The 13,011-nt window shown below is 37.7% G+C and overlaps 1 protein-coding gene across 2 annotated transcripts in view; it reads right to left on the bottom strand.

Annotated features, from left to right (window-relative positions):
- Positions 1-13,011, bottom strand: part of LOC127584907 (probable ATP-dependent RNA helicase DDX60) — a 72,054-nt gene that overhangs the window by 22,226 nt on the left and 36,817 nt on the right. For both annotated transcript variants that reach the window (XM_052041907.1, XM_052041917.1), the window contains exons 21-25: positions 11,750-11,859; positions 7,609-7,713; positions 7,398-7,526; positions 5,249-5,376; positions 2,815-2,973 (exon numbers count right to left, since the gene is read on the bottom strand). In XM_052041907.1, the coding sequence (XP_051897867.1) occupies positions 2,815-2,973; positions 5,249-5,376; positions 7,398-7,526; positions 7,609-7,713; positions 11,750-11,859 (631 nt within the window). The remainder of the gene's footprint in view (positions 1-2,814; positions 2,974-5,248; positions 5,377-7,397; positions 7,527-7,608; positions 7,714-11,749; positions 11,860-13,011) is intronic.

Consider the following 13,011-nt stretch of genomic DNA (forward strand, 5'->3'; position numbering starts at 1 on the left):
TGCTCTGCGAGGCGAGGGGGGAGATTGCTGCGCCTTTGGCTAGGATCTTTGAGTTCTCGTTGCCCACCAGAATGGTACTGGAGGATTGGAGGGTGGCAAATGTTGTCCCCTTATTCAAATAAGGTAGTAGGGATAGTCCAGGGAATTGTAGACCAGTGAGCCTTACGTCTGTGGTGGACAAGCTGTTGCAAAGTGTTCTTAAAGATAGGATCTATGGGCATTTAGAGAATCATGGTCTGATCAGGGACAGCCAGTATGGCTTTGTGAAGGGCAGATCACGTCCCACAAGCCTGATAGGGTTCTTTGAGGTGACCAGGCAGATTGACGAGGGTAGTACAGTAGATGTGGTCTACATGGATTTTAGTAAGGCATTTGACAAGGTTCCACATGGTAGGCTTCTTCAGAAGGTCAGAGGGCATGGGATCCAGGGAAGCTTGGCCGTGTGGATTCAGAATTGGCTTGCCTGTAGAAAGCAGAGGGCTGTGGTGGAGGGAGTGCATTCAGATTGGAGGGCTGTGACTAGCAGTGTCCCACAAGGATCGGTTCTGGGACCACTGCTTTTAGTGATTTTTATTAATGACTTGGATGAGGGGGTAGAAGGGTGCGTTGGCAAGTTTGCAGATGACACAAAGGTTGGTGGTGTTGTGGATAGTGTGGAGGATTGTCGAAGATTGCAGAGGGACATCGATAGGATGCAGAGCTGGGCTGAGAAGTGGCAGATGGAGTTCAATCTGGAGAAATGTGAGGTGGTACACTTTGGAAGGACAAACTCCAAGGCAGAGTACAAACTTAATGGCAGGATTCTGGGTAGTGTGGAGGAGCAGAGGGATCTGGGGGTTCATATCCACAGATCCTTGAAAGTTGCCTCACAGGTGGATAGGGTAGTTAAGAAAGCTTATGGGATGTTAGCATTCTTAAGTCATGGGATCGAGTTTAAGATCCGCGAGGTAATGATGCAGCTCTACAAAACTCTGGTTAGACCACACTTGGAGTACTGTGTCCAGTTCTGGTCGCCTCATTATAGGAAGGATGTGGAAGCATTGAAAAGGATGCAGAGGAGATTTACCAGGATGCTGCCTGGTTTAGAGAGTATGCATTATCAGGAGAGACTAAGGGAGCTAGGACTTTACTCTTTGGAGAGGAGGATGAGAGGAGACATAATAGAGGTGTACAAAATATTAAGAGGAATAGATAGAGTAGACAGCCAGCGCCTCTCTCCCAGGGCACCAATGCTCAATACAAGAGGGTATGGCTTTAAAGTAATAGGTGGGAAGTTCAAGGGAGATACCAGAGGAAGGTTTTTTTCACCCAGAGAGTGATTGGGGCATGGAATGCACTGCTTGGGGTGGTGGTGGAGGCAGGTACATTGGTCAAGTTCAAGAGATTGCTAGATATGCATATGGAGGAATTTAAAGTAGAGGGATATGTGGGAGAAAGGGGTTAGATAGTCTTAGGCGAGGTTTAAAGATCGGCACATTGTGGGCCGAAGGGCCTGTATTTTGCTGTACTGTTCTATGATTCTATGTTGCTCTTTGCCCGTTGACCATTAACTACACATCACAAACTGGATCTGACATTCTATGTAGTTATTGTGGGAGACCTCCATCCACACCATTGACAAAGATATTAACTCAAACACCGGCTCCAAGCCCTTCTGAAAAGCCACAAACAAAATGGCAATAAAATTTTCAAAGAGGCATGTCACTTTAATTCAAATAAACAAGTCAAATGTAGTCAATCATATTTGAAGCCAGGCAGACAATTCAATGAACTTCTTAAAAATAAACACTTGTGGCTGTCAGTGACAAGCAAGAACAAAACAAATGATGCAAATGCCAAGGACCCTAAGGGGTGAGTATGCAGATCAACGGAATGACATCCAAGAATGATGCATTAACTTCAGAAAGGGTTTGGATGGGGAACATGGTGCAAGTGACCACAAAATTGCTCAAATAGAAAATCATTTACTAACTATACATTGACTCTATAAAGGTCTGGGGAGCTGTGCTGGTTTGAGCTACTGTGCACGTCTGAGGTACTGAATTAATTTGAAATACTTTAAGATCAAAGCTGCTCTGTTATTTTAAGATGCTCGTTTGGTCTGTGTTGGTTTCTAGGTACGAGTTCTGGGGTGATTATTGGTGCAAGGTATTGTAGCATTTTGGATACTTTAATGGGTATAAGATACTTTATTATTTTGAGCAGCTAAACAACTTGAGCTGTTTTATCAGTCTGTTATGGAAGTTTAATATTGGTTAATAACTAGACATTAGTACTCAGTAAATCCATCTGGTGTCGTAGCAGTGTCAAAATCTTGTCAGTTCAAACTTAAATCAATTTATCTATTCCTGCCAAACAGCTTTCACATTCAAACACTTCTGCTTCCACTAGTCACCCTATTTCCTTCACACTGGTTAACACTGATACTCTTTCAGACATGCAGGATTGAGATTGCAGGTTTAGTGCAAATAAGACCCAAATAATTATTGGTTTTGCATCAGGGTTTGCATGTTCCATCAGTGGGATCAATTCTTGGTTAATAATGGCAGGCCAGTTTTAATACCTTGTTTGATATTACTCTCTCTCTACACTCCGCTGAAGTTGATGGAATGTAAAATAACAGCTGCATCTAATCCAGTTAGTTTAGACATCAGCCAGTTTAGGTTTTGATTACCCCTCAAGATACCCTAAACTAATCTGGCCCTTTTGTTAAATTGTGCAACATCTTACATTTGCCTAACGAGGTCTCATCAATAAATAATAAATTTAACACCTTAACCCTGGAAGCACAAACAGAAAGATAAAAATACTTACGAAGGTTGTTTTTTTCCAGCACGCTTTGATAACTTTCGAAGTTTGTTTTCAACTTCAATTCTTTTTTTTGCATCATCTGAACCTCTTTTTATTTGCTCCTTGTTAGTGACATGTAGGAATGTTTCTTTAGCTAGTCGTTCTACTAAAGAAACGCTAAATCTGGAATAAAAAGACGACATCAAAAAGATACACAACAGGCAGGCACCTTCTTGTCACTTTAAAGAGAAAAAAAAAGTTGTCCACAAAGCTTCTGTGCATTGACGATTTTATTACATGGTCTGGGATCTACGAATTACATCTCTCCATTTCATCCAGCATATCCCCAGTCGAGACCCAGGTGTCCTTGTTCTGGTGCAGCAAACAGTTAAGAAACCTAACAGTTTTTGCCTTCATTGCAAGAGGATTAGAGTGCAGGAACAAAGATGTCTTGCTGCAGCTGTACAGGGTCTAAACAAGACCTCAGCTGAAGTTGTGTGTGCAGTTTTGATTTCCTTATCCAAGGATGTTCTTGCCGTGGTGGAATGCAGCAAAAATTTACTGGACTGACTCATGAGATAGAGGAACTTGAATGAGTTAGTGAATATAGACTAGCTATAATACAGAAGGATGAGAGGGGATCTCTTAAAAGCCTATAAAATTCTAACAGGATTAGACAGACTAGATACAGGGAAGATATACCCATTGGCGGGCAAATTCAGAATGAGGGGTTACAGAATATGCTGTTTAGAACAAAGATCAAAAGAAATTTCCTCACCTAGCAGGTAGTGAACCTGTGGAATTCTTTACCACAAAAGGCAGAGGCCAAGTCATTAAATATGTTCAAGGAGAATATAGGTATACTTATTAATGCTAGAGGGATCAAGGGATATGGGGTGAAGGTTGTAACAGGGTACCAAAGTACATGATCAGCAGTGATCATACTGAATGGCGAGGCAGGCTTGAAGGGCCAAAAGGTCTTTCCCTGCTCCTACATCACTCCTGTAATACAATTTTTAAAGGACAGAGTCAGGCACCTATTGCATCTTGTCAGTTTTAGACACAAGTGGGTCCAACTTTAACTACAGTATTTCTTAAGCTTCCTACCATGATAAACAATGCAGGCTCTCCCCAAATTGCAAACCCAATTCAATCTTTCACTGTTCGCCCATACTTCTTGTCAAAAGTTACCCAGCTACTTCTCATTCCAATGCAACAAATTTACTCACTTTCCTCTACAGTTTTCTAGTTAAAATCTCTGCAACATTCTGCTGTCCAAACTCTGCAAAAACGTCTGTTCAAAGCCCTCTTCCATAGCTTTAAGACAAATGCTTAATTTACTAATTGTGACTCATTTGGGTTCCTCACCTCTTACTTTAGGTAAGCTCTCTGCATTACTTTGCAGGTCCATAATTGGGAAATCTTTCATGGTTTTTACATCAGGAAACAATCACCTTTCCTCCGAATTAATATTCCAGCAGTCACAATACAAGCTTTCAACCATTACATCTTATTTATTGGATTATAGCCTTATATGCATGCGACAGAATCAACCATACAAGTTTCGATGCAAATTTATACAGCATTCACAAATGGGACATATAAAATGAACAAATTGTGTAATGTTTGTGCTTATGCTTAGGCAGTACTGTATTGAAAATGTGATGCTTGTTTGTACATGGACAGTTATAAGTATTTACACAAGTCTACTTTATACAAATGTCCCCATGAATAGTGCAAGTGAAGTATACAAAACTCAACTGCAATTAGTGGAAGGATGAGCTTAGACATGAAAAATGAAATCAAAATATAGTTTTTCATTTTTGTGTACCCAAATTAAAATACAGCAATTTTCATACATTTTTAGTCACATAATCAATTCGCTTAAAAAAATCTTCCATCTATGATGTGATGCATAAACAGTAAGAACGGGTTGACATTTTTGGTCATTTTCCACCCAAATTTAATCTCATGGGACAAATGAATTATGACTAATAATCTGAAAAATTAAGCTCAATGACTTGTACCCATATTCACTTTACAGAGCATCTATAATCTTCTACACTGCTTCAGAAATCCCTGAAGCAATTCTTGTCTACAAAAATTGCCACACTCCCCATCAGAACAAGCTCTACCTCAACTCCCTGACCACACCCCCACCCACCCCCCCAGATATCATTTGGGCAAATTTATTACATTTAAGAAGACAGCCAAGATCCCATCAATTTAACAGCAGTAACTTGCCCTGCAGTGACCACAGATTGGTTTTACCCTAATTATCTCCTGCTTCAATTAGATTAAATTCAGTCAATTGATCTATTAAACAAAACCTATGACCAGCACTCACTGAAGATATACAATCTAGATCTGTTTAATAACTAAATACTTGAAGGTTGCAAGACAAACTGGGTAGATAAATTTTATTCAATTACTGATATTAAACCAAAGAGAAACTTACGAGAAAAACAAAGCTGGTAGCTGGTTTTCTTTCTGTAGAGCTTCTACTAGCATGGGAAATTGCTTAACCATTGTTGCTGTAGAATTCACAACATTTCTTGGTCTCAGTTTGTCCAGCACTTCTGTAACCTTAAGATATCAGATTAAAGAAATAAGGCATTCTTTATTGTGTATTTATACAGTACATCAAATAATACAAGTTTATATACAAGTATTTTGAATTATTAGAAACTAGAGCAAGAAGTCCCAGTCAAAGTAATAAACACTAGTGTCTAAGAAGGTAAAGAAAAAAGGGCTAGTCATGTTCTAAAATTTTTTTGCATTTCTTGCCCTCCTTAGGATAATTCAGGGCCTCTCCACAAACCCAAGATCAGTAGTTCAAGATATTTTGGAATTGTCATTGTATAATGACTCATACTTGGCTAAAAGGGTGCCTGACATGACATGTCTCAGGAAGACGTTTGGAAATTGGAAGTCAAGGGAACTAATGATGATTCCATATTTTAGTTATCATTCATACTGAACTTCCATAACAAACTGATAAAACAGCTGAAGAGTTGTATAGCAACTCAGAGTTATAAAGCTACTTAAAATAATAAAGCATCTCCCACCCCAAACCCACAATTGCCACAATGCATCATACCCTGGAACAGCCACGAGCCAATTGAGCATCTCAAAATAACATAACAGCAACCGGTAAAGGCTTTCAAAATTAATTCAGCATCTCTAACACAAAACAGCTCAAATCAGCATGCTTTTGAGACCCATATAGTACTTGGATTCGTAAAGATTCTCAAACAAGGGCTTCAACAATAGAACAGCTAAGAATCATGAAATATCTCAAACGAACCCAACAACACTCATAAGGAACCACAAATAAGTATAGAAACCCAAGACACAATATGCACCTCAAATGTTACCTAGCATCACAACACCACAAAACAGCTCAGAATAATGGGCCTGGCATGTCCCATAAAGCACCCAAACAATACACACTACAAACCACCCAAATATATAAACACAAAATATGGCCCATAAGACACTTAAAAATAATACAAGGTACACAAAACTAGTATTACCCCTCATTCACAGAAGGTACCCCATATTAAGTGAAGTACTTCAGGCATAAAAGCAGGCAAACAAAATCTCCACACTCCCCCATGACAACATCTAAAGCCCATAAAGCACTACAAGAAACACCACCATAGAGCTACCCAACAATCTCTAAAAAATATAGCATCTTGGTTCAATAAAACAACAAAATAATGCAGCACCTCAAAACTAAAAGGCACCAATTAAATTTGTCAATATAAAAGAACAGCTATAAAGTGTTATCTTTGGACACAAGATACCCCAAAGCAGTACAACCCTTCACCCCCAAAAAGCAGGCCAAAATGATACAAGTTAGGTTCATAAAACAGATCAAAATAATATTGAATGTCAGACCCATCAAACTCCTCAGATCAATAAGGAACCTTGAAATTATACATCTCAGATCAACAAAACATTTCAAAATTACATGACATCCCAGACTAATAAATTTCCACAAAATATTACAATCCAAATGAATAAAAGCACACTGAAATAATGCCTTAGACCAATCAAGCATCTCAAAAATTTTTTTAAACACACCTCACACTCACAAAACTGCTATATTCTAAATTTATGCCCTTTATGAATCAATATCAGCTATGGTTCCATTGGCAGTACAGTTGAATAAGTCAGAATGCTGCAGGTTCATATCCACTCCAGAGACTTCAGAATAAAAATCTACACCCACTCTCAATGCAGCACCAAGGAACCACTGCACTGAGGCATCTCTTGGAACGGAAGTTAAAAACCTGAAGCATGCCTGCTCCTCCTGATGGACGTAAAAAGAGACAATATCACTCTTTGGAAGAGCAGAGCAATTATCTCTTATGTACTAGCTAATATTTATCCTTCACTCAACATTACCAAAGCAGGTTGTCTTATTACTATATTGCTGCTTGAGGGAGCTTTCTATGATTGTTATATTTGTTACATGACAATGGTGACATTTCAGTAAGTACTTTCATTGTCTGAAGAGTATATGCAATCTTTTCTTTTCAATATTATCTTAAATGCAGTACCTTATTTTTATTTTTCTATAGTTAAATTGATACAAGTACCTGATCTCTGTGTCCTGATGTAAGCCAGTTCACTAACTCTTCTTTTAACTCAGCTTCATATTTCCGCACATCATTCTTTTTAATAACAATTTTATCCTTGAAGTGCTTGTATTCTTCAGGATTTAACTCCTTTTTAAGAAAAAGCAAACAGAATCAGGTGTGTGAAATTTATCACATTCACATTACATACAAATTATTTTAGCAAATGTACCTGTGCCCGAGGCCATGATGTCCACGTTTCAGCCATTGTATCATACAATCGGAGGCTCTCTGGTGGAGAGAGACTCAAGTCTGAAGGAAAACCATACTTCTCAATCTAATAATCAGAAAAACTTATTAGACTTTCTGGTTGAGCAAGAGGTAAAAGTTATATCACTGTTGTGACTGTGAATGAGCCACGAGGAGAGTGGAGCTATAGATGTAAAGTCTTTATTCAATGTGACAAGCAGGCATTTCAGAGAATCTCTCTCGGAGACACTCTGAAAAAATTCTGGACAATCTGTCCAAACTCAAAGTACATCAACTTTTTGTACTCTTAAGAACAAAGATAAGAACAGGTGATTCAATACAATTTCAATAGCTACAATGACATAGTTTACTTCAGTATCTTAGGTACACACAAATAATTTCACTGAGTTATACATTTATAATAGAAATACCTTTTAACTGACAAGATATTCCCAAATATTCAAACACCTTTGCTGGAACAAAATAATTTGCATGGATATTCTAAAAGCTTCTGAGGATAGAAACCCCAGACACCTAAAATTAGTGTTGAGAGCTGACTCTCTGGGTACACAAATATCTAAGTATTGACACACAGAGCAAATATGCTAGTGACCACATTTGATGTGCTAAGTGACAAAATAAAGTCTGGTCTGGAACCTTTCTTGATCTCTGTCACAATGGTGCAAAACAACAGCTGAAGATGTCTGATGCCTGGTTTGATGTAGGCCAATTAACGTAGCCCCACTCTCTTACATTTGGTTGATGCATACAAGAATCTCTCATGATCATATCAGTTTACAAACCACATCTCTTCAGCAGCCTCCTGCTGTGGGCCAGTAGCCTGTGCTCTGTAGAGACTGGTGTTTGTTTTAAAAGGACAGCTTTTATTTCAAAACTGATTACTGCTTGAAGTTTACATCCGAACAGATTCTATTTTTGGAGATTAGTTCCCACTTGTATTAACGTTTGCTATCCACATTAATTCCTGAAGGACGCCCTATGTCTAACAATCCCCAACAGTATTAACTGCATCCCACAACTCCTTACGGATGTACCATGCTTACCGATCACTGCAACTAAAAGACAACAAGCCTGATTCATGAACAAACTTTATTCCAAAAAGCTTCAGCCTCATAGTTCAGTGTCCTTTTCCTCTCATTCAATAACCACCTCGACAGATTATGTTAGTCTACAAACCAAAAGTTTTCAATTTCTGCTTCAGTGGATTTACTAGCTTTTGTATGCTAAACAATTACCTTTACAGTCTGTTTAACGCAAATGGAGAAATCACGTGAGCATCTCCATGAGAAACTTCAATACATCTTAATTTAACTTTAAAAATATATGCCTTTCATATCTGTAATGGGAATTTTACTATATGGACCAAATCTATGCAAAAGCAAAATAAAAAGAAAACATCCCATCCCTCTAACCTGGTTCTATTAACTAGATCATTCATTCAGGTGATTCTACTGGATGATATCATTTGTAGCAAATGGTTCGATTTTTAAATTGGTAATGTTAGATATGCAGGATAAATGAAGGGGTGAAACTGGATTTTCATCAAATCATAAAAAAAGGGGAAAACAATCAATGTACCATTATAAATCAACATGATATTCTTTCCCCAAAATGTTGAATTACACACCTCAATCTCAGTAGTAAATTTTATTTAACTGTTAAGTTGGCTAAATTGTGCCATCAAAACTAAGACAATGCTATTTTCTAACCAGGATAGAGACCACCACATCCCTAATGCCATACATGTGAAATGTAAAGGATATGCCCCACACCTCCAACAGCATAACAGGATTATCCATGCAGCCACTCCAAACAGACAACTATCAGACTGTAGAGTCAACATGTCACATATACCATACTGCCGTGTGTCATTCAATCAATCAATCTCAAAAAAGAAAGAAAACTATTTGGATTACGTTAAGCCCCAACTTCCAACCTCAAGAGAATGGGATTTCTACATCTGATTGCCCAGGCAAAAACAAACCCATAGATACTTAGTTAACATGTGCAATTCTGCTAACTGGTGAGTAATGACAATTTAGCAGGTTTTTTTTTGAAAAGCACTAGGAGAGTGGAGATGGAAACAATCAAGTACAGGATAATCCAATAGTATGGTAAATTGGAGCAGTGGAATGAAATTATGTAGATTTGTACCCATGATCCTCCACAAGTACCGTGGTGAAAAGTCACACAAGCCAAGTTTCAATGGATAAATTTCAATCTTGTCATAATTCCACAGTGACACTGGCACAAGCTTGGGAAAATTGGCTCAAGCCCCATTCTAGTACACAAATTAGCCCAACACCTTACTAAAACTAGCAAGGAAAGCATCCATCTTTTGGATGAGATGTTCAACCAACTGCCCTCTAAGGCAGGCATACATATGCAAGGGAACTACTCAAGTGCAGAGTAATCTCCTAAGAAAACCAACAACCTTCCCTGTGATACCAAGCAAATTAATTGGTCACCTTTCACTTCTGTGAAGTATTACTACTTATGAATTGGTTGGTAGATTTAGTCAAGAGTTAAGTAATTGTCTGTGAAGCACTTTAGAAAATCGTAAAATAAAATTATGAACTGGATAAGAGCAGAGTTAGGTAATACCCACTCTTGGTTTCTCAGACCTGGAATGCAAATTATGGAAGCTTCTTTCCAATATTGTGGGGTGGTTCCTAGATATCAGATGGGGCTAATGTGGTTTCATCTTTCAAAAGAAAAGCAACCATGGTCTCTAGTTATGATATCTACAATAGGAATAATACTTAAAGGAAATTGGTAGGAATGCACATCAAAACATATAGAGGGCTAGATTAGGGACATCCAACATGATCCCTTCATAAAAAAAGTTAAATTTTATACATTTGATATACTTTTCAAAGAAATGACCAGGATAACTGGGTAATTGAGACTAGGTTTACGTAGATATAGTGGGCTGAAGTGCCCATTTCTATACTGCATGATTATAAGGGATGTCCAGAAAATATTAGCTTACACTTCCAAAAAGCTTTTTACAAGTTGAAATGAGAATTTTTTTTTAAAACAAGATCAAGCCTCTGGGTTTTACTGTAATATATTGAGCTAGATTCAGAAGTGACTGGAATACTGCCAAGCAGGATGTAGTCACAGATGAAGACAGATTTGTTTGAGAGCACTCAATCGTCTCCTGCAGTGATCAGTAGGGAAGCCCTTGCTTTTTTAATAATTTTATTAACAATCTTGATTGAGGTGTTGGTTGCAGGATCTGCAAACCAATATCAACTGTTCAAATTTCAGGACAATAAATATCAGGACAGATCTTGAAGTTTCAGGTGTGTGCGCGCATCACTAATGAATTGTTTAAATTTAGGCAAAGACAACATTATAAATGTGGGCAAGATGAACGCTAAATATACACACCTTTCATTGAAAGTATTGAAGGAGTCTAAAATACAGGTATTCCAGCAGAATAATTGGTGGGGCACATGGGATGATAGGAAGGATTTATAGCACTACTCACTGCAAGACAATACACGCTCAGTCAAGATTCAGAATGCAGTGCCCAGTTTCACTGTCAAGGTGAATAAAGGAAATAGATTCTGTTCACTCTGAGACTTAAAACTGTGACCTACGATTCTCCCTGACCTTTTTAATTTCAAGTTATACAAGGCCATTTCCAGGTTGGAATATCAAGTGGTGGTATCTTGCTCAGAAAACAGTTCACCACTTGGACAGACTGCTGGCAATGTCATGGATGTGATTCATTAAATTCCTTCAAACGAGAACAGGATCAGCTTCATGTTTCTGGCCAGAGTTAATTCCGCCTTGTTCAAAGCATCTTAAACAAACTGTTTTAGAATTATAAGCAAAAAAAAGTAGGGGTGGGCTACCGATGTAGCTAGGCTTCCAATTATTCCAAATTGGTCAATCTTTTAATCCAGTTTGCAGTTTTCCCATCTTTTTAGATGAAAATGTATTTATTATGATACCAAGTATTGCAATTGTGCAGAATCAATTAGATGGATTGGAGAATCTTTTCTTAATCATTTTTGTATCCTGAAGATATAAAATCCTCTACATGCAAGTTCTTTCCATAGAAATCTCAAAGAAACAAGTAATTTACTTACATGGCTTGCAGTCAAAGCTGCACAAGGGTGATATGAAACAAACTCAATGTCCGAACCATCTGAACAGCACATATACTTCTCAAGGTCATTGTATCGTTCCCCGTACATCACTAAGAAAGTATGTGGAAAATTAATGTTCAAAAAAAAGTCAAAAATTATGCTAACTCAAACAGAAATCAGATTATCATAACAATTCAATTAATTTAAAAATCTGAACTTTACCAGAAAACAATACTGAATTACCTGTTTGAAATCAGGACACATTGAGGTGCAGGTGAGGAATGAATATATCCATTGCAGATATAAAACTGAAGCCAAATATGTTTACATTATATTTTCATGTGACAATAACCATAAGGTTCTAATGAATCATCACAGAAACATTGAGGGAACACAGAGGTATGTAGATCTAGAAGGTCAAGGTTTCGTCCTTGCTTACAAGGTTCCCACTAATCGGCTTGATCAAATTCAAGTGTGATGTCACAAATGATCACAACAATCCAGAAAGGGCTACTTAATACCAAAGGGAAATCATCAGGTATTGGTTAGACTCCAAGGCTACTGGATTCAATGCAAGTCAAATCTTCTAACGAAGATTTTGGTGGTAAATAATAATAATTCTAATCATTCCCATCAACAGGGAAAGTAAACAGAATCCCTAATTGCATTAGTATTAAAGATACTTAATTAACATTAATCTGGATATTCCTGTACAATAAGCTGCAACCTACAATCACATGCATGATGTCCATACAGTTAAGACACACTGTCAAGTCTAAGCCCTGAGCAACTTGTCTTTTGATTCCGATAACCAAGTTTCATTCTTGGAGTTTCTTTGCTCATTTGAATCCCTTAAAAGATTAGGATAACCTGGAGTTTATTCCATAGATTACATCTTGATAGAGAGCGCTCATAGACTGCATGACACAAATTTTAATCACCTCCAGGTAGCCAACCAAAGGTTAATTGTAATTTCCTAAAAAAATCTCAAATTGCTACAGTATTCAAAAAAAACAACCAACCTGTGTGTGAAATAACTTTTTACATTTCCTGACATCATCAACTATACTCCATTTGAAAACCCGGTACTCGCATCTGACAACAAATCACCTGGCAGCAAATACATCATGCATGTTGCCTTACAGGCTTTCAATCATTCTTGCGCAATTCATCTCTAAACATAGACTCCATGTAATTCAACAGAAAACAAAGAAAAAATATTCATCATGTCAAAAAGCAGATCAAAAATATCTGTTTTCAAA

This window comes from Pristis pectinata, chromosome 2 (genome assembly GCF_009764475.1).
Source record: "Pristis pectinata isolate sPriPec2 chromosome 2, sPriPec2.1.pri, whole genome shotgun sequence".
Lineage (NCBI taxonomy): Eukaryota > Metazoa > Chordata > Chondrichthyes > Rhinopristiformes > Pristidae > Pristis > Pristis pectinata.